This window comes from Akebia trifoliata, chromosome 4, assembly GCF_017979445.1.
Source record: "Akebia trifoliata isolate Shusen 1 chromosome 4, ASM1797944v1, whole genome shotgun sequence".
NCBI lineage: Eukaryota > Viridiplantae > Streptophyta > Magnoliopsida > Ranunculales > Lardizabalaceae > Akebia > Akebia trifoliata.
Window position 1 is genome coordinate 21645902 of NC_141378.1, and position 20971 is coordinate 21666872.

Below are 20971 nucleotides of genomic sequence, written 5' to 3' on the forward strand. Positions count from 1 at the left end.
TCCAAGGCTTGCACAATGCGTTCTAAGGGCACAACCAAAATACACAACACAAGAATGTGTTCTTAGTGACCAGATTGCTGAGCTGGAGTGGGAATGTGGAACGCCTCCAAAGCTTTATATATATTGAACTCAAATATCAATTTTGGAATATGTTTCTTTTGATTTACTTCACCATTTATTCTCATGCAAAATATAATTCTTTTATGAAAAAACTAAGCATATTTAATTAAAATATAATATATTAAATAATCCAATCATGGCCCCCATTATGGGCCATTGTTAGCATATTTTCACTCGTACTATATCCATGGTTTGGTTGCATTTTTTTTTTCCGGATATTATTTATCGAGCTTGACTAGTATCATCAGTATCACTCGGCAACTAACCAGCTCCAATTAGTTACAACAAAACAGTTCTAAATCATTATTCTTATTATTTTTAGTAATTAAATAATCATCGATGTTTTAAGGAAAATCTTTGTGGGGACTTCGTTTTTCACTTCGATTCTCATTGCGTTCAAGAGATAGCCATAGATGCATTTCCTTGAGATACAAGTAAAAAGCATCTACAGTTACATGCACACCTCCACATCAGAAATGTGAGAATCACAGTAAATCCCCATGTCACCCCAGCATGACTCATGTTTTTAATGATTAAAGATTCTTCCACTTTTTAAGGTTTTTTTTGGATTAATTTTGTAATTACAATAATATTTTTTAAAAAATTCATCTCATGACACTACCCTATTATATTGTCTTCTAATTGCAACACTCAACCAATATTTTACTGAAATATTGATTTTTCACTACATACATAACTAATATCTAGTTAAAAAACAAAACAAAAGAATATTTAATTTGTAGATAATCTGGGATGAGCAAAAGAAGCGATTAGCAATCAGCAAAAGCATGCATGATGTGCCCCTACAGATTTAGATAACTCAAAAACTCCAAGGAGCTTTTGAAATGAAGGTGTCCAAACTACTTGTTTTTCTTGGCAAAATGAAACTCAAATGCCCAAAACACGATTCCAAGAAAACTTCTACATTCCTCTCCTTTACTCTGTTCAAAACCTAGAAACCCCTCTCATCACTAAAGATAAAAATTGAGACGAGTTATAAAAAAATAAAAAAAAACACTAAAAGCCAGTCCCAATTTAAGATTTCCAAGCTATATAATCAGGAGATGGACACATAGGAAAACTGACTTTAAATTATGAAACAAAGGGAACTACGTCCGGCATTCCATAGTCTTATAGCCCGTTTGGATAGCAAAGGGCTTCTGGATTAGGTGAGCTGGAAGCCCGTATTGAAACACTCTGAAGAGAGCTTCTTCGGTGCCACAGTCCAAATACCTACTTAGTCTTCCTGCTTCACTGTAGTCTCCTTAAAGCTCTTCGTCAACCAGATTGCAGTCTCCCTCGGAGAAACCTTCTCAAGCCCAAATGGTTTTAATAGTACTCCAAGTTCTTCAAATCTCTCTTGTCGTAGCAGCTTTGCACTAAACTCTAGCAACCCTTCTAAGGCCTCAGCCCGTTGCTGGTATGATGATGTGTCAAAGCGCCGCTGCCTCAAATTGAGTGCCCCAACTGTTGTTGGATTCCGATCAGAGCAGTCACTTCCATCCTCCCGATCTGTGTGAAATCGAATCCCATGCCAAGCATCAGTGAAGCTTGGCCTGGCATAGGCTCTATTGTGAATCTGGACTGTACACTTGTCTTTTGTGATTGAGCACTCCCCACAGTTTGGTGATGTGATGGGAGAGTCCTGTGCAGATACTGATGAAGTTCTATGAATGGGAAAAATGGGATCCTCAAATGAGGCCAATGGGAATTCAGCTATCCTGTCAATTCTAGGAGCATTTACAGAGACATCCGGTGAGTTCATTCGCCGAAGAAGATTGATGTTGGGTCTGCGAAGAGATTTTGCAGCTGTTGCAGGAGTCGGCAATGGTAGAGAGGCTCTGCGAGTCGGCCGGACTGATTTACTTACAGGAGTTTGTGGGGCTGGAAGCTGCGTATAGAAAACATTCCATTATATCAGTTTTTTTTTTTAATAAGAAACCGACCTTGACCATTATAAGTCGGAACCTTGAGAGACTCCCAGGATAATATTTGCACAAACTGAGATTGGAACTGAAAAATACACTATAGAATCGACATACTGTTATTATATGTCATAATTTAATCTGATCAGTTGAATGGGATTGAACCTACACCACTTTTCCCCATCCAAATTGCAAAAGAAAATGGTAAAATCATATTGTTTATGATGAATGAGAAATCTAGGTTTGAATAGTCCAGTGGTTGACACCAATCCAGCACTATGTCGTATGTATAGTACAGGAATGGAAGAATAATTGTCTTTGAAAGCGACAGGTTTCCTTGTTAAAATTTTCCTAATGAAGCTCAAATTGGTCAATTTACTCCTATTATGGAGGTCGACACTAGCTGACCTAACATTATTAATCAACCAAAAGAAACAAACCATTAGTACTCGCATTCATCATATTATGTTGCAAAGACAAGTTTTGCCTTGATGAAAAGCCACTTGATTATTTTTTTATGGTATACCCCTTGAATAGGCTTACCGAGTCACGTTTTGAACCAATGTAGGCTGTTTTTGATGGTTCTGTCAGTCTCCTAGGTGTTGCAGATCCTTTTGCTGGAGTCAATCTCGGTGTCTTGGGAAACTTTGTCTTCTGAGTTACCGATTTATCAATGCCTATCTCTTTATGGGTGCTGCCAATTGATAATTCTGCTAACTTTTGATTCACGTAACTGGGGAACTCTTGGAGCCTTCGAGTAGAGCAGCGAAAGTCTTGCTCAGCTCCAGATATACTTGGATTCAAGATCCTGTCATTGCTGAATGATCGCCTTCTCTCTCTGTCTGTGTAGAGATGAACAGCTTCTGATTCTGGGAATTTAGTCTTCCTTGTGTAATTGGATTCAGGCCAGTTCACTCGTAAAGTCTTACGACTAGGGCTATTACATTTTAGATGTACTTTAAGAACATAAGGCTGAAGGTGTGGGTGCCCGAGCAGATCTGCAGCCTGGCATAATGGTGGATACAGTTAGAAGTGGAAGTATATTAATAGATATATATATGGGAATGAAATATAAGTGACATAAGAAATCTAACATCACATGAATGCTTTAAATTTATGTCTATCTCATCTAAACATAATGCATATCAGATGCATGTCTGACTAATGTACATAAAATCAGGATAGCACATACACTAGGCCGAAGTTCTGGATTTTTCCGCAACAGGCTTTTAACAAGTCCACGACTGATAACAGAAAAAAGAAAATCGATCAGAGCTAATCCATTCAAAGAAAGTAATGATTATGAATTAATAAAATCTAATTGCAGACACCATCTAATATTATAACACACCAACACGTACCTTTCAAAAAGGTCTTTCCAAAATCTAAAAACAAATCTCATGATTGGTGCATACACCAATGGATAGGAGGTGCTAGGACACTTTAATAAGTTGCAAACTTGTTTTACATAGAATAGTGTAGGCTTCACTGATATAGAAGGTGAGTGTACATATAGGAATGAATTTCATTGGAGAATAACTGCATGCTATAACATATGAGAAAAAGAACAAGGACTTACAATGCACCAGAATACATTGTTGGAAGTGGTGCCACTATAGACTTGTTTATTTTGTTGATGAGCGTTTGCATGTCCTGATCAGAAAGCAGAGATTATGCGAAGTTTTGTCAGTTGTTTGAACCACCGAACAGATACCCAGTGTAAATCATTGAGATGTACCGAAAAACAGTGAAGATGCATGGATAAAAACCAAGTTGGCCCCAATAATATAATAATATATAGTAAAGTATACTCAAAACATATAATGGTGTTCAAAAAATCATGAAATAGTCAAAAGATAAAGTTAGCATGCAATTCTTTAGGTGGTTGTGACTGTAGATAGTTCTCAATTAAATTTCTTTAAATTGTGCACTAGGGCTTCATTTGCATGCAGTGTTTAATTGGGACCGACTCCAAGGGTATAAATGTCCCATGGTAGTATAGCATGACCCATTCAATTGATTTCTAAGCATTAAACCTTGCTCCATGTTTAACAAACCCGTTTCACGTCCAAGTACAGAAATCAATAATTCAATGGACCTTTCTAGTGATACCATACTTTAATGAACTTATGTATTCTTCCAATATATTTTTATCTGTCAAACAATCAAATCCTTATTGGGTCTGGTACATAGTTTTTGAACCAAAGCTTATCAAAGAAAAAGTTAAAAAAAAAAAAATGATCCCATCTTTCAATGTATTACCAATTTCATATGGTACAGGGACACATCACAGGAATTACACAGCAATTTATAGTATCTATGTGACATAATTTCCAAACAGGATTATACAACTTACTAAGGCTTTAAAGGCGGGCTTGTGAGCAGCCATCTCATACATACAGCATCCTGAAAAGACAGATCAAAATTTATTTAAGATCCAGCTAAAGAGTTTAAAAACGTCAATCAAGTGGGTTTAAATTTTCAAGTAGTTTACCTAAAGACCAGATATCCGACTTAGAACCATATGGAATATCGGCAAGAAGCTCAGGACACATATAACTAGGAGTTCCCACAACCTGCATTATGAGCCAATAACCCTTGTTAATTAAACAATCACCGCAAAAGCAGAACTAGGAAGACAAACCCAATGTGTCTGCTAAGTCACTCACAGAAGAGGCAAGATCATCTGAAGTCAATATTTTAGCAAGTCCAAAATCACCTGTGGCCCACAACATCGATTTAAGCAACTTTTATAGGAATTTTAGGATATTAACCTTGGAAAGGCAGCTTAGCAAACTTGTAACCTTTTTCATGGAGAAACATTGCAAAATAAGATTGACTCACCTAGACGTACGTCTTGATCTTTTGTCAAGAATATATTTGAACACTGAAGGAAATGACGAACACTATCAGTGAACAACAGCTTCAGGGATTTGAGATAAATAACTTCTTAACAGATACCTTAACAATAGTAAAGGAAAATACACCGACCTTGACATCGCGATGAAGAATATGATTCATGTGCAAGTAGTCAAGCGCCATGAGGAGTTGAACAAGCCACTTGCAAAGTTTCTGTCACATTTAATATACATGTAAGTATCAATTATAGAAGATTTGAAGTTCTAACAACAATTTCTTTGTGAAAGTGTATGAGGACACATATATAAGATCGGAAAACTGATATGCACTTTGTTTCAGAAGTAATCACCTCTTCAGGGAAATGAACATTCCTGCTTTTTTTAATAGCTTCTGCCCTGTACAACCGAAGAAAATGGAGCACAAACTGAAGATTACAAAATGCCTTACGCTCAAGCAGATTGATCATCATTTCTCAAATTATTTATTTCGGCAAGAAAGGGAACTTACATATCTCCACCCTCACAATAACCAATAATGATGCATACATAGCAACCCTGAAAATAGAAGCCATCAATATTGTCAAGTGAACAATCCAACCAACACTAAGCCATATGCATTTAGTATAATCATGAGTACCCTTAAATGATGCATACATAGCAACAACCATCTATAATGATGCAAATATAGCAACCTTGAGAGTAGAAGCCATCAATATGGTCAAGTGAAAAATCCAACCAACATAAAGCCATGCATAACCATGCCTACCATTAAAGAATAACAATAAGCAGAAAGCACACAAACAATGTAAAAAAAATAAATGCCCAGAGTACAACATGAATCAATAATATTATGACTACAATTCTATAATGATATAAGCACTCTTGGATTAAGCACTTGAAGAAGAATATAGTTGGCTTCATCCATGAGTTGGTCTGTACTTAGTACATACTACCTATTTGTACTCCCACTTGTGGAGCTCATATGGGTATCTTGTTAGACGATCTAACTGCAAAGTGAATAATGCTCAGCAGGATGACCATAGTATCCAAAAATCAATCCATTCTAGCATTATTATGTAAAAAGTAGAATTAAAATAATGGTTTAAACGAAAAGTTCAGATATTTTGACTTCAAATCAGCCTTTCATGAGATTAGGAGTATCGAAATAGATTGCATTCTTTGGGAATATGGTCTCGTAGGTGTGGAGAAAAATTTTATGGTTATATCGGCCAACATGATATCCCAATAAACCCCAAAAGCAGGAGTACAAATAAGAAGCATACATAATTTTTCCTCCATTGTCAGAAATAGATATTAAACCCAAAACTATCATGGATTGCACTCCTAACGATCTCGGATGGCCAAGTATGCATCTGTTGTTGGAATCATCTATTAAATTGAAAATTATAATAGTTTTAATTCTACATGATGTGCATGCTTATGAGCGCACTAGTGAATCGATCTACAACAGTAGAAAAGTATATGTGCTGAATTATGTTCCGCATGTTCATTGGAATTCTAGTACATTGATTTGGTGCCTTAGGTGCAGTTGCACCAGTGCACCTGGTGCACCTGGCTCAAGGTGCAAGGCACATAAGGTGCACTTAGTTAAGTCTCCCAATAAGTGATAATTATTTTTTTGACTTTTTTAATGTAAGTACTGTGCATTTAGTTTATATTATAAAATCCTTTTTATAGGTACTTTGTTCTAGCATGTTATAATGCCCCTAATGACTATTTATAAAGACTATTGTGCTATAAGGATATAATACGACTTACCCTTGATTTTACCTTTGCCGTAATCTCTCTCTTAACTTCATATATAAAGGATTCCCAAGGAGACAAATTGAAGAGATCTCTTGATTTCCACACTGGAGGAGACTTGAGAGATGGGATTCTGACTTCTAAATTGTAATTACAATTTTCATGAATTATGACTTGATGACTTTATGCCAATATGGTTGCTTACTAACTTCCAAAAAAATGGTTGCTTACTTGCTTTTTGTACTTTTATTTTATTTTAATTTTGGATCATTTATGGCCTTGTTGCTTAATGAGAAGTGGATCATACCTACTTAATGATTTATAAAGGTTAAATATAATTATGTCCCACGTGATTACATTACATTCCGACATTTTGAAATTTTAAGGTGTTCATAATTATTTTTTCAATTGTTTATATTTTATAATTGTTAAAAATATTGTGCCTCCAATGCACATTTGGCCTTTAACTACATTGAGTGCATGTGTTTGTTAGGGGAATGGGTTTCCTACTAACTGCACTCCATCAAATCCGAGTCTACCATGCTGCATTTTTGCTAAGAGAAGAACACAAGTGAAGATCTTTCCAGTGTTGCAAAGAATACTTGGTGAAATACAATTATAGAATCAAATCTTAGACCGGATGCATGGAGAATTTTCTGCTTTGCAAATCTCTTGTCATCAGCAAGTTTGAGAAAAAATTATAAGAAAAGCTTCAATAAATCATCTGAAGGCATTTCCCTTTCAAGAACACAAAACATTACCTATAAGGCTATGATAGCATTAACAACATTATTACAATTTGTTGTTCTAGTAGTGATATGACATATGTTTCCAAGACCAGAAATTACAATCTTCTTTACATGCAATGGACTTCCAATGGTTTACTTAAAGTTCTATTACATAGTTTATATGGAAATGACGAACTTGATGTAATATTTATTGACTTAGATGGCAGGGAAGACATCAACCATGTACAAACAATGACATAAATTCACTAGGGCATATAAAGAAAAAACAGCAATGAACACAATGGATTTGCAAAATAGCCTTGGTGAAATGCCGTTAAGTGTACTCTACAAAAAGATGTGCAAAGTTCAAGGAAACGACAAACTTAAGTCAAAGGAAAGGTCATTCCTTCAGCTCAAGCGGAAGTAAAGGTCTTCATTAACACTATCTGTGAACAAAAACTAGATGCTTGTCTGGCTGTGAAGGTTTAGCAGTATAAAAAGGTGGAAGACAGAAACTATTCAAATAATTAACAAAATCAGAAACCTCGTTAAAATGATATTACAAAGAACACTTACCTTCTCCACCCAAGAATCTTTGTACTCCACAATAAATGGATTTCTCACTTTAGAAATTAGCTCCATCTATGCAATCAGGAAATGAGTCAGCATCTTGAAGCCTAGAATTGTTTCATTTAGACACAAATTATGCAGCAAGTTTCTTAGATATCTGAAATATCATCAGCCAATTACATCCTGTCCATGGAAACATCAAATCATGGAAGCCTAAATTTAAAAAAATTCATTTGTTCATGTACATCTCCTTCAACATTCATTTTTCAAATACTTAAGAACCATAGGTCACAACAACCTGGCCTACGCATCTGTCAAATTTCTAAGGTACTGCTTAGTATTATGGCCAACAATGTTGCCGACATGTATAAATGAGCATTTTCAAGTTCACAAACAATCACATAACAAACCTATTTTCTTCTTTTTTGTGGTGCTTATTTATTTGCTACCATATGAATCTCTCTCTTCTTCTTATTTCTATTTTCTTCTTTTTTTGCTTATTGTGGGTATCCCCACCCTTCGGGTAAGACTAATCCCATGGTCACACGCACCACCCCCTCGGAAAGTCCTACATGCAACTGGTTGAGTCGAGGGTCAACTGGACCCTGGAGGGTGGCCCCTAGGAATTCATAGCTTCGTGGGGTTTCGAACACTTAACCTACCCTTCCTGAGAAGCTCATCAAGGCTCGGCTTGCTACTAGGCCAACCCCTTGGGGTTCTACTATATGAATCTCTCAATTTCAAACTTTTCATCCACGAAAATTTCGCACAAAGGTTAAATTAAGAATGAAAATACACATACAATGACCATAAAATTTTCGACTGATTTGGTTTTACAAAAGGAAAGGAAATAAAATGCAAAACTATATTATGTAGAAAACTGACCTCCTGGTGAGCAGACCTACGGCATCGATCGGTCTGACGGGCGAGTCGAATCTTCTTCAAGACATATCTTATAAAAGAGAATAAAGAAGGGGCAATGTTGGAAAACTGAAAACAAGAAAATGGATACTAAACATCAATGAAAAATCTCAGGTTATAAGGTTCATCCTTACTTCTTCTTTTCATGCTTATGCCTTACAAGAAGGGCAGAGCCAAAAGCTCCTTTCCCAATTTGCTCTAGTACCTCATACTGCTCCATTTTAGGTTTGATTATTTCTCCTTCAAAACCTTCAAAAGAGCTTCAATCCAAATAGAAAATCAATGTAAAATCACAATTTAAACTCAAGAGTGACAAAGTGCACCAAAACAAGAAACAAATTGCATTTTACTACCAAAAAAAAATGCACAACTTATCATTAAATTTCTAGAATATTTGCCAAATTATCTTAGGAAAAAAGAAAAGCTACAAAAATTACAAATTTTCTACAAAATTAATATTTACTAAAAAAATCCTTCACCTGAGAAAAAAACAATGAAAATCTACAAATTTTGCAGTGAAAGAGCAAGAGTTTCAAACTCAAATCTCTCGAAGAACCACAAATGCAACTCTATGAATCCAACTTGACAATTGGTTTGCCTTTTAAAGGATTGACTAGTGAATCCATCAAACAAATGAAGAATGACCAGATTCTCATATTAAAAGTGCTCATTTTTCCTAAAGCATACTCAATAATAACCGTAAATTACAAGTTTTTCTGGCACATTGTGCTATTTCATCTTTATTTGAAATAGTAAAAAAATCAAAACAAGAATCTTTCTTGCAAGAGCAACTCCAATGGGGATAACCGTCTCCATACCCATTTATGGGCCACCAAGTGCTTATGGATATCCAATTGAGCTACCCAAAATGACTATCTATAAATATTTTAATTCAACTCAAAATTCAAATAAAATCTAGATTGGAAATCTTGCTCTCCGAAATTTAAAATCCCTCTTGCCAAAATTCAAATATATATTCAAATTTTGTTCTCAACTAGCAAGATTTAAAATTGAAAATTCAAATTTCCTCTCCCCAAAATTGAAATAAATTTTCAAATCTCGCTCCCAATCGGAAAAAATTTTAAATTGAAATTCTCTCTTGCCAAAATTCAAAATTCAAATTCCCTCTCGCCAAAATTTAGAGTCCATTTATAAATATGCTAATTTCCTATGTTTTTACCTAGCCTTAGTTGATCTTCTCTTTATACTCAAACTTTATTTTCTTGCTAAATAACATTATGATAGATTGTTATCTTGACATTTTAGGAGATAGCCTCAAGTTTGAGGATGAATCTGATGACAATTTAAAGGTGTTAGCAAGGGTAGTCATAGAAAACGAGCAATTGCTAGCCGAACAACATGCCGTCGTAGTCTCCCGGCCATATTACCATTCATCATAATAGAGTTTAAGGCTATGAAAGACTATCGTGATTATTTCGCTGAAAATCCCGTATATCTTAACCATCTATTTCGGAAGAGGTTTCGAATGAGTCATCCTTTGTTTTACGGAATTCAAACTGCGGTGGAAGCTTACAATTCATACTTCGTCTAAAGAAGTGATGTCCTTGGAGTTCTCAGTCTGTCTTTCCTTCACAAGATAACAGTTGCATTCAAGAAACTTGCTTATGAAGCACGGACAAATTCTATGGACGAGTACATGTAGATCGGAGAAAGCACAACCATTGAAAGTCTGAGAAGAATTGTAAAAGTTGTTAATGTAATATTTAGTGATGAATACCTGAGGTTACCAAAGACTAATGATATCGCTCGATTGCTAGTGGTTGACGAACAACGTGGTTTTCCTACGATGTTGGGGGAGTATTGATTATATGAATTAGAAGTGGAAGAATTTTTCAATAGTTTGACAAAAAATTTATAATAGTCACATCCATGAACCAACAATAATTCTAAAAGTCATGACTTCACAGGATCTTTTGATATGTCATGCATTATTTGGACAACCATGATCGCTTAATGACAACAACATGCTAGATTGATCTCATATATTTGTTGACCTTCCTAAAGGATGCGTATTTCCCATCAATTATATGATTAATGGGTATGACTACACGATAAGATATTATCTAGTTGATGGTATCCATCCAACATGGTCAACATCTGTAAAAACAATTTCATGTCTATAAGATTTGAAGGAACAACATTTTGCAACAGATCAAGTGTCAGCAAAGAAAGATATAAAATGGGCATTTGAGGTTCTCTAAGCACATTTTACTATTGGTCGTGGACCAACACTATTTAGGATGAAAGAACGCTTATAGATATTATGAAAACATGCATAATAATGCACAACATAATCATTGAGGATGAAAGTGATATTGGTGATTATGAGTTTGATGAAAATCCGCCTGTATTAGTAATGCATGCACATACATGTCAATTGGTATACTTGATTGAAACTCATTGTTGCATCAAAGACAGAAGAACACATTCTCAATTACAATCGGATCTATCGAGCATTTGTGTCAACGACACGGCGAAGAATAGGAAATTAGTATTTTTCCTGTTATTTTCCAATAACAGGAAAGTTGTAATAATTTGAATTTTTAAGTATTATAAATTTGAAATTTACATTTTCACTAAAAATTAATCTCTTTTATTAAAAACACCTACTTAATTCTCGAAATACAAAAAACTACACATTTACTAAAAATTAAAATCTCTATCTTGAGAGTGGTAGGAAATTGAGCGATGATCGGGTCCATGGTACTAGTGTCAGTTTGCATTATTCGCTCCTCATGCATACGAGCCTCCAATTGAACTCTGTCAACCATAATTTCTAATTGTTTATTATGTTGAGCTAATGCTCTTTCTTGTTGTTCGGTTCTACTACGTTTTAATTCCATCATCTTTTGCATATATTGCTCCAAAACGACTAATGCAACCATGTCTTGAATGTCTTTCTTGCCTTTTTTATTTGTATATACTTTCTTTGAGGCGTTTTTACCCAATGGTTGGTTCAGATTGGCAGAGTAGCTCCGCTCAAACTCCCATTTTTTTTAGGGAAACAAAATCAGACCGTTGATGTAGAGTAGCTCTTCGAACGTTGGCTGTAGGGGTAGCTTTCTCGATGGTTGGAAGCTCTTTGCTAACTCTAGAAACATTTTCTCAAACCTCCATTTGAAAGCAATTGAACCTCCATTTAAGAGTAATTCCAACACACGACCATCAAACCTCCATTAATGACGTCTCATCAGATACCTCCTTTTCTCTCTTTGTAAGGTAACAAACTGGTTTTAGGGTTTCAGTGGGGACGAAGAGAAGAAGGTTCCCCTACTATTCATCTCATGTGACTGTTATTGGCACCCCAACTTTTACATATTGCATCCCAATTAAAATAAAAAATTAAGTCAATGGTTCAGAATAAGTGGTTCAACTTTTACAATTTGAATCCTAATTGTAAACAATTACTAAAATTGTTTGAACAATTGCAATGATGTTTTGTGATGTTGAGATAAGAACTTAAACCAAAGTTTTGTAATATTTGAATAGTGTGTTTAATCATTAATAGATTTCTATAACTGTAAATGCTACATAGAATTAGATTTCAGGAGTCTGATCCTAATTGTAAACCAAATAGATTTTTAATTTGCTTCTTATTTGCTATGTAAAATGGATTATCAAATTGGTGATTCTTTCAATAGTCTCCTCACCAACAATTCACCCGCTGAAGTTGAACCCACAACAATAAAAACACAACGAGCTAGAAACTTCTTCTGAGCTGAAGATCTTGTCCTCGTATTCGGATGGATCAACACGAGCAAAGATGCGATCATAGGGAACAAACAACACCAAGGTTCCTTTTGGAGCTGTATTTATGATTACATTAAGGAGAATGGAGAAACTGAGCATATTCAAACCTCTATTATGCAATGTTGGTTTGAAATTAATATAAAGTGTGATAAGTTTGTTAAAAAAGATGACTCATTGAAAACCTCATCCAAAATAAATTGTCGGGATATACAAGATTTTCAGTGAAATAATTGTGATAAAGTCTTTCATGGCCTTGAACTCTATTACAATAAACGGTAATGTGGCCGAGAACAGAACCACCACAACACATTGTTCGACTAACCAATTGCTCGTCTTCTATAACTACCCTTGTTTATACCTCTAAGTCGTCATTAGATTTATGCTTAAACTTGAGACTATTTCATAAAATGTTAGGATAATGATTCATCATAATGCTATTTAAAGAGAAAATGAAGTTGAGTATATAAAGAAAATCTTGGACTGGGTGAAAATGAGAGAGAAAATTAGCATATTTATAGATGGATTCTACATTTTAGCAAGAGAGAATTTGAATTTTGCTGATTGAGAGCGGGATTTGAAAATTTATTCAATTTTAAATTGTGGAGAGGGATTTTGAATTTTGAAGAGCAAGATTTCCAATTTTATTTTTGGATTTTATTTGAAATTTGAATTGAATTAAAAAAATATTTATAGATAGCCATTATGGGTAGTACGGTTGAAGTGCATACCTCATGAATATCCAAATAAGTGAATTACCATTTCATGAGCTTAATTTGACGAATTTACGAATCCGGTTCACTGCACATTTTAATTACCAAAATGTGAATGATAACGAATTGGAGGTTTTAAAGTGATTATTTCACAGGTTTAAAGAGACTTTTTCCAATTTAGTCACTTTAAACCTGCGGAATTGTCACTTTAAACATGTGACAGTCACTTTAAAACCTCTGAATTCGTTTCTGTTCACGTTTTGGTAATTAAAATGAATAGTGAGCCGGAATCGTAAATTCCTCGAAAGTTGATCACTTTTTCATAAATATCCCTATCCAAAGTGTCTATCAATAAGCACTTGGTGACCTATAAATGGGTATGTAGATGGCTATCCATGTTGGAGTTGCTCTAAACCACACAAATCTAACGTAGCATTTTGGTTATTTGAAAGAAATAAATGAGGCTACATGTTCAAACAACAAAGAAAACTTAGAACTAAAAGAAGAAAACAATAAATAAATAATAAAAAGCTCCAAACAACCATAATAAAACCTCAAGAAATGAAAATTTTCTAAAAGTAAGAAATTTCTGAGTAAAAATTTAAGAAAAATGTTCCCAAAAAACAAAAACAGAGCGAAGAAATGCATAAAAAACTCGAAAAATCACAAATTTCTCAACTTGAAAAGCACACATTCCTCTTGAAACGTAAGAGACTTAAATAAATAAAAAAAATTAACACGCAAACACAGAGGAAAGTTCTACAAAAATCACATCACTACGCTAACACAGAGGAAAAAAAGAACGACTTAGATTAAAAGCACATATTTCTCTTATTAGTTTATAATATATATAAAATGAAAAAAAAACAAAAAAACAAAAAAACAAAATCAAGCAGCTCTGCTTAAACAGATCAACAAAAAATATTAAAAAAATAAATAAGTAATAAATAAAAAATCAATTAGTAGAAATTGAAAGATCAAAGATGGATATAGACCTTCAAACACGAAATGCACATCTAGTACTCTAGAGAAATTTTTTTTTGAGGAGATTAGTTACAAGTTCAGTGGAGTTACAAGGTCAGTGGAAAGAAACAATTGACGAAAAAAATTGGGTTTAGATCACTGAAAAAAAGCTTAAAAACATACCTGAAGTAGAAGATAGTTGGATCAACAAGATCTCTTCTTCAGGTCTGCCGAAGAACAAATGCTGCGAAACTCAACATTTGCAGAGATGCAACTAAATAGAAGATGGGCTCTTCTTCTTCTTCTTCTCTTATTTCTCATTGAGAGAGAGAGAGAGAGAGAGAGAGAGAGGTCAAATTGGCTTTATTTTGAGTTTGATTTTCTCTTCTTTTTGGGAGAGATTTCAGTAAAAAGGAGAGAAGTAGAACCTGAGAAACAGTGAGAATTGTCTGTAATTTGACAGTTTCGTTGCTTTTGTGTTTGATAGAAGACCGACCGTAGCCAGCTTTCAATGAAATGACGATAATGCCCTTATGAAATTCCACAAAATACCATTATCAACTTTGAAGACAACTCAGCACCTATGCGGTAGGAGGAAATATGTGATGGTGAGCATCTATGCATTAGACAATCACATGGCACCTCTTAAACAAAATCTCGTACTGATGGAGAAAATCTAAAGGTGGGTACAAAAATACTTGTATGGTCTCAATCTCAGCTCCCATCTTTTTTCAATTTTAATTTGATTTATTGCTCTTTATTTTGTCGATCGGGATTTGCATTCGCAAGTCAATATAAATGTCGACATAAAAAGAAATAAAAATGAATATCATATTTAGGAATTCTAACACATATCCGATTTCATACATGTTGGCATTGTATTGAGTCCAATTGCTCCCTGTTTGAGTGACATGGGTGTTTGTCAACATGTTAAGATGCATGTCTAAGTGTATCAATCATCCTCACTAATTTTGATCTACTTTTTCTCGTTAACCATTGAGCAAAACTGAAGTCAACATTTTAAAACATGCAAATTTGAAGGAACCCTCTCCATTGGATTACATGTGGCATTTTGAAGGGAATATTTCAAATATTGATGGAAATGTTAGGGCATGAAATAAATTCAAAATACCACATGTTTTAGAAACGATAAGAGTTCCTTCCAAATTTTGAAGCAACCTGCCTACTTCAAAGTCAGACTTGAAATTTCTTGGAGCATTGTAACATTACTAATAAGAGTCAATGATCCCATAAATATATGGATTTTGATGAAAAATTTGATTAAAGAATTGTGTTGGGATGACACAAACGGAGACATAGAGGTGACAAAATGATGTGGTGTCAGGGGCGGAGCCAGGTTATTGTTCTCGTGGGGGCAAATTACAAATAGAAAAATTTTCTGATTTTCTATGGGGGCAGCAAAGTAGTAGAATGTTAAAAAAAATTTGTGGGGGCAAATTACAAATAGAAAAATTTTCAAAACTTCGGTGGGGGCAAAAGCAGTAGAATGTTAAATTTTTTTAAAAAATTATTAGTACCTCTCTATTGATTTTAGAAATTCTTGTGGGGGCAATTGCCCCCACTGCCCCCACTGTAAATCCGCCCCTGTGTGGTGTCACGTACATTACCGTAGATGTTTTTACACGAGACACGAGTAAAAAGCATTTATGATTATGTGCATGTCACTACATTTTTTTTTTTTTTCACATTTGTGTCTCTGTTTCTGTCATTCCAGCATTTTCCTTGGTGAAAGTATAATTGAACATGATAAGGGTAGCTTGGTCATTTAAGAAGTAAAATACATAAATAAAGCCATTAATGAAGGGTGTTTTTGGAAGATTAAAAAGTTAAATATGTCGTCAAGTTGAACTGCGTCTTTAAGTTGCTACCAAACATGCTAATTTTAATTTCTTTAATTTGAATTTTTGTTTGTTTAAGATTTAAGAATAATTAAAAGCGTTAGAAGAGCGGGAAGTGCTCCGCAGTCCGCACACTTGCTTTTAGGCAACTTCAGATCTCTGTCGTGTAGTAGGCGCATCATAAATTATTTTTGAAATTTTCTATTGCCTCACCAACTTTTTTCTTTCTGCACTCCAATTCTTATGACACCCCCAATAAATGATAGAGACCGTGGATTCACTTGCCCTTACAATAATTTTCAAAGCCCATGATTTTGTGAGCTATTGCGACAGATTTTAGTGGTAGATAAAAAAATATATCATTATTGCCCCCACAAAAAAAAATTCCACTATGAATAAAGATATATTTATATTTCTTTAATTTTCTCATGGTTTCTTCAAAATTCAAATGTAAAATAGATTAAGAGAGAGAGACTGGTATTAGATTCTTTGGAGAAGAAGTAACAGAAAGAATGTGTGTGGTTGCTAAATAAAAAAAGTGATGTCGTCACAACGATTTTGTTAATTAAGATATTATAAGAAAAGGGTGTTGTTCAGAGGTTCCAAAGAGAGCCAAACATTTTTTTCAATGCATGGGTTAGAAGTTTTAGAATTGACTGATTTTTTATGAGGATGAGCTCATTTCGAAACTTCTAACCCCATCAAAATTGATTAACAAATATTGGACGGTCCACAATTCTTCAACTTGTAAACTAGGAATAGAAGTTTCGGAATGAGCCCATTCCAAAACTTCTAACTCATATTTTGAAAAATGTTTGGCACAATATTTGACTTTCTTTAGGACTTAGGAACAATTCCCATAAGCAAATGTTGGTGTGGCAATAGAAGTTTTTTTTTTTTTTTTTTTTCAAAAGGAGAATTTATAGGACTTTTCAAACTATTATTATTAGAAAGAGTAAAATATATATTACTAAATAAAATTTAGTATTCTCCCACGTTATTCTTGGGAGTGGATGACTTTTGAGACTATTATACTTATGAAGATGTCATTGAAGAGCGAAAAGAAGCAATTGGATTCTCCTACCTATAAAACAAAAGAAAAATGTATTTTTTTTAAAGGTTTTTCGAAAAATTTATAAAACAATAAGATTGTGATGGCTGCCAACATCTCATAAAATGTTAGTAATTAGAATACAAGCCCAAGATCTAGAGGAATATAATAGGTGGATGTGGTTAATTAACCATGTAACATAATAACAAGGTCTAGATGAAAATAAATGGAGTATTGTTATCAAAATCGAAGATTTTAGTACCATAGATGAAAACAAAGGTGGATCGTTACGTATTCTTATTGGAAAGCACAATGTGCAAATTAACATTCAACCTAGTCCCATAGAGATTGTAGATGCAAAAACTTGCACTACTTTGAAATTTGTAACAATGTCTAGCGATTTCCTCTCCTTATTCTCTTGGGTGTGCTTACAATAACACCTCTCCGACATCTAAGTCAAAAGTTTAGTGCAAAAATAATGTAAAAAATTTAGAGAGATGAGAACTCATACTTTTTTGTATCTCTGACCATTTATTTATAGAGATGAAACCTTATGATCCCTTTAAATTTTTACCAATTTGACCCTTATCCAATTTAGAAGGTAGATCTTCATTAGTGATTTAAGAATGTATCCGATCCTCATACATTTCTTCTCTTTTGGGATTTTCGTCACTAAAATTGTAACCACTTTGATTTAATCCTTAATTTATCCAACCGAGCCACCAAGCTTATCCTTGGATCTCCACACCAAACTCAAATCCCTAGGTGCCACGTGTTGCCTTTTGGTATCCAACGAAAAATATCATCCACAATATTTACAATCGGATCTTGACATGGGCATCTTTTATTTGATCCAACTCGATCATTGATCATTACATGTAATTCAATAAAGATATTGTGTGAAAGTATGATTCTTTCTATTCTCATTTGAGAATTGAAAGGTTTTGGAGTGTGATTTGATTTGATTTAATTTAATTTATTTATTTTCCTTATATCAATACCTCTTTGTTCCTGACGTAGAAATTGTTCCATCTGTTCCTGATTAATAGCTTCCTTCAAAAGAACTTATTCTTCCTCGGTGAATGTGAGCCTGCTTAGCTAAGAGGTTAGAACATTGCATTTTTCTGGGCTTGGGTTGAGTATTTGGGCTATGATTAGTATCAGACCATTTAAGATTTGGCTGTCAATGGACGGGTTTGGGTCGGGCTCTACCTAAACAAGCTTTATAGCCTAATCAGGCCTAAGTCGACTAAGCCCTCCCCCAACTCTAATGGGTTCAGACTTGATTTTTCAATGAAAGAAATGTATTTTTTACAAGATTATCTTATCTAATTTGCAATTAATCTCTTATTAACATATGATAGTTGTAAATGAGATTTATATTCTAGTTATACAAGATATTTTACTTTTATTAGAAAAATATTTATCTAATTAATATTTTGTGAATGTTTCTAAAATATATAATAATGGGCTCGGGTCGGGCCAGGTTAGGCACTAGTAGGCCCTAGCACAACCCAGATTTGACGTGCTGAAAATTATTGAGTCTGACCCTACCGTAGTGGGGTTAATCAAATCAGAAGGCCCAACCCTTGTTTTGGCTGGCAGGCTGGTCCGCATTAGCGGGTCAGCGGGCTCAATTGACACCCCTAGTAATCGTGGATGCCATAGCTACCATTATTTTCATTTTTTTCGTAAAGATCCTACGAAACATTTGACTTGGGGGACCTTCTCCGGGGCTCCTGGCCATAGTTAAAAAAATTTGGCATGGCATGTCTTGTTGCTCTCCCTTCAAAGCCATTGAGATTTATAGACCCACCTAGGAGATCTGCGTGGAGGCTAAAAACTGATCGCATAATCATAGCGATCCGATGTATAACCTCTCGCGAACTTCTGACCTTTACCTACCAACTACCAACTTGACATACCCCTTAGTTCGGGCTCGCGCCAACTACAATCCATGGGTTTAATTGTCTTAAAACTAATAACAAGTTTGGACTTCTGAGACATAGGATGAATTGTACATGTGTTACCTCGAAATGTATGAAAATGGAAGTTATATGTCAAGGAAACCAGCAAAAGTTGGAATTCGTGCTAATACGACCTAATGGATCACAATTATATTAGGTGGCTAAAGGATAAGAACCAACCCTCGGTTCTACTTATCTATAGTGTCCAAAAGGATTTGTGATTCTAGACAAAATTTAATTGAGGAAGAAATTCGTTTAGCCAACTCCAATTTTTGTTAAAGACTTCGATGATGATGAGGATATTTATTGTGTTATCTTTCAAAAGAAACCCTTTTTTTTTCTTCCTAAAATTCCTGTTGATAGGGAAGTGAACAATATCTCCATCAAGTGCTATTTATAGGTCGGATTGAGCAGAGATTCCCATTTCCAATACTCAAAAGCAAATTGGATTTACAAAATCCATTCAAAATGAAGAGAGTTACTATTGGCACTCCAATAGAAGCTCTCTTATTTTTTAGAGCTATTGTCACACACCAACTTTCGCTAACAGCGCCCCAAGATGCCTATTAATTCTTTGGTGATATACATATGAATTGGGGTGCTGTTAGTCAAAGTTGGTTTGACAATATCTTTCTTTCTATTCTTGTTTTTTTTTAGGGGGGGGGGGGGGGGGGGGGGGGGCTAGATTTCTATCTTTTTGGGTTTAAGATTTTATATGCGATTAATCATAATTGTAAACAACTACTAAAATGGTTTGAACGAGTGTTATTATGTTTTACAATGTTGAGATTATAATTTGAGCCAAAGCTTGATAATGTTTGAAGGGTGTGTTTTAATCTTTAATTGGGGGTGTGATAAATGCTTTAAGAAATTGGGATGTAATAAATAAAAGTTGGTGATCAAGGCCTAGAGACTTGTTTCCAGAATCTTATTTACAGATATTTTAAGGGTAAATAATACATAAAATCCCATAAATAAATATAATACGTTGATAGTCCATAATTATTATTATTTTTTAATAAATTGTGAATTTTCGGAGTAATTATGGTTATTTACGTGTAATAGGTTAAAATCGCGAGATCAAAAAGGATAAACCAGGACGAATAAAGAAGTACATTGCAATCTTGGACCCAAGATAAGATTATTGACTAAAATCCAGATGCATTGGGCCCACAAGCACTGCAACTCGATGAAGTCAATAAGATATTCCTCGATATTCGTGTACTATTGAGGCGGCAGGATTTGTATCGTAACAAATTAGGTTTTTAAGTCCTTGTAAAGTACGGAAGTATTTTGAATTCAAGAGGAACCCTAATCTAACCTCTATAAAAAAGAGACTAGACAAGAGCTTAGGGGAATCATCTAATATCTCTCTTCTCATAGTTCTTCCATAGTTTTCTACTTTTTAGGTTTACTTTTTGTTGAAGCTTTGTAAATAGAAAGAGTACTCTGCGAGATTCAATTTAAGATTAATAAAGATCATTACTTTCTTCCTTATTCTCTTCTCTTTTATTTTTATTTTGTTTTTATTATTTTTGCTCTGATCTGTGGCAAAACCTCCGTTAGAGAGGTCAATGAAACCCAAACAAGATCATCTTAGATAATTATTTGTTTTAATCATGCTTTAATGTTTTATTGTGATATCAATTTCTTAAGTAGTGACCATTGAATTTAATATTTATTCTCATGATTATGATAATTTAATATTGGATAAGATCAAGTTAAACTATGTTTTGTTAGAGATTCAATGTTTTACCTTTGATT

General features: G+C 34.3%; 1 protein-coding gene and 1 pseudogene across 2 annotated transcripts; one reads left to right on the forward strand and one right to left on the reverse strand.

Moving 5' to 3' along the window:
- Positions 1-972: 972 nt before the first annotated feature.
- LOC147404465 (serine/threonine-protein kinase Nek2-like) lies at positions 973-14741 on the reverse strand. Of its 2 annotated transcripts, XM_086440444.1 has the most exons (16): positions 14514-14741; positions 10625-10688; positions 9021-9146; positions 8851-8917; positions 7972-8037; positions 5412-5458; positions 5254-5299; positions 5037-5117; positions 4890-4932; positions 4715-4764; positions 4540-4621; positions 4402-4451; positions 3625-3698; positions 3238-3289; positions 2589-3050; positions 973-2011 (listed from the first exon to the last, which is right to left on the reverse strand). In XM_086440444.1, exons 3-16 carry the CDS (start codon positions 9104-9106, stop codon positions 1358-1360), a joined length of 1860 nt encoding a protein of 619 aa, XP_086296570.1. In that variant the 5' UTR covers positions 9107-9146; positions 10625-10688; positions 14514-14741; the 3' UTR covers positions 973-1357. The 2 variants fall into 2 exon arrangements, with proteins under 2 accessions (XP_086296570.1, XP_086296569.1); XM_086440443.1 differs by lacking the exon at positions 10625-10688.
- On the forward strand, positions 10301-10853 carry LOC147404466 (uncharacterized; annotated as a pseudogene).
- Positions 14742-20971: the final 6230 nt, after the last annotated feature.

What these genes read in the sequence shown, in the direction of transcription:
- LOC147404465 (XM_086440443.1), bottom strand. Translation starts at nt 9,106, where the DNA reads ATGGAGCAGTATGAGGTACTAGAGCAAATTGGGAAAGGAGCTTTTGGC. An exon ending in GTAGGTCTGCTCACCAGGAG is followed by an intron (nt 8,038 to 8,850) that starts GTCAGTTTTCTA and finishes CTGATTGCATAG; the next exon opens with ATGGAGCTAATTTCTAAAGT. An exon ending in AAGATTCTTGGGTGGAGAAG is followed by an intron (nt 5,459 to 7,971) that starts GTAAGTGTTCTT and finishes TTCTATTTTCAG; the next exon opens with GGTTGCTATGTATGCATCAT.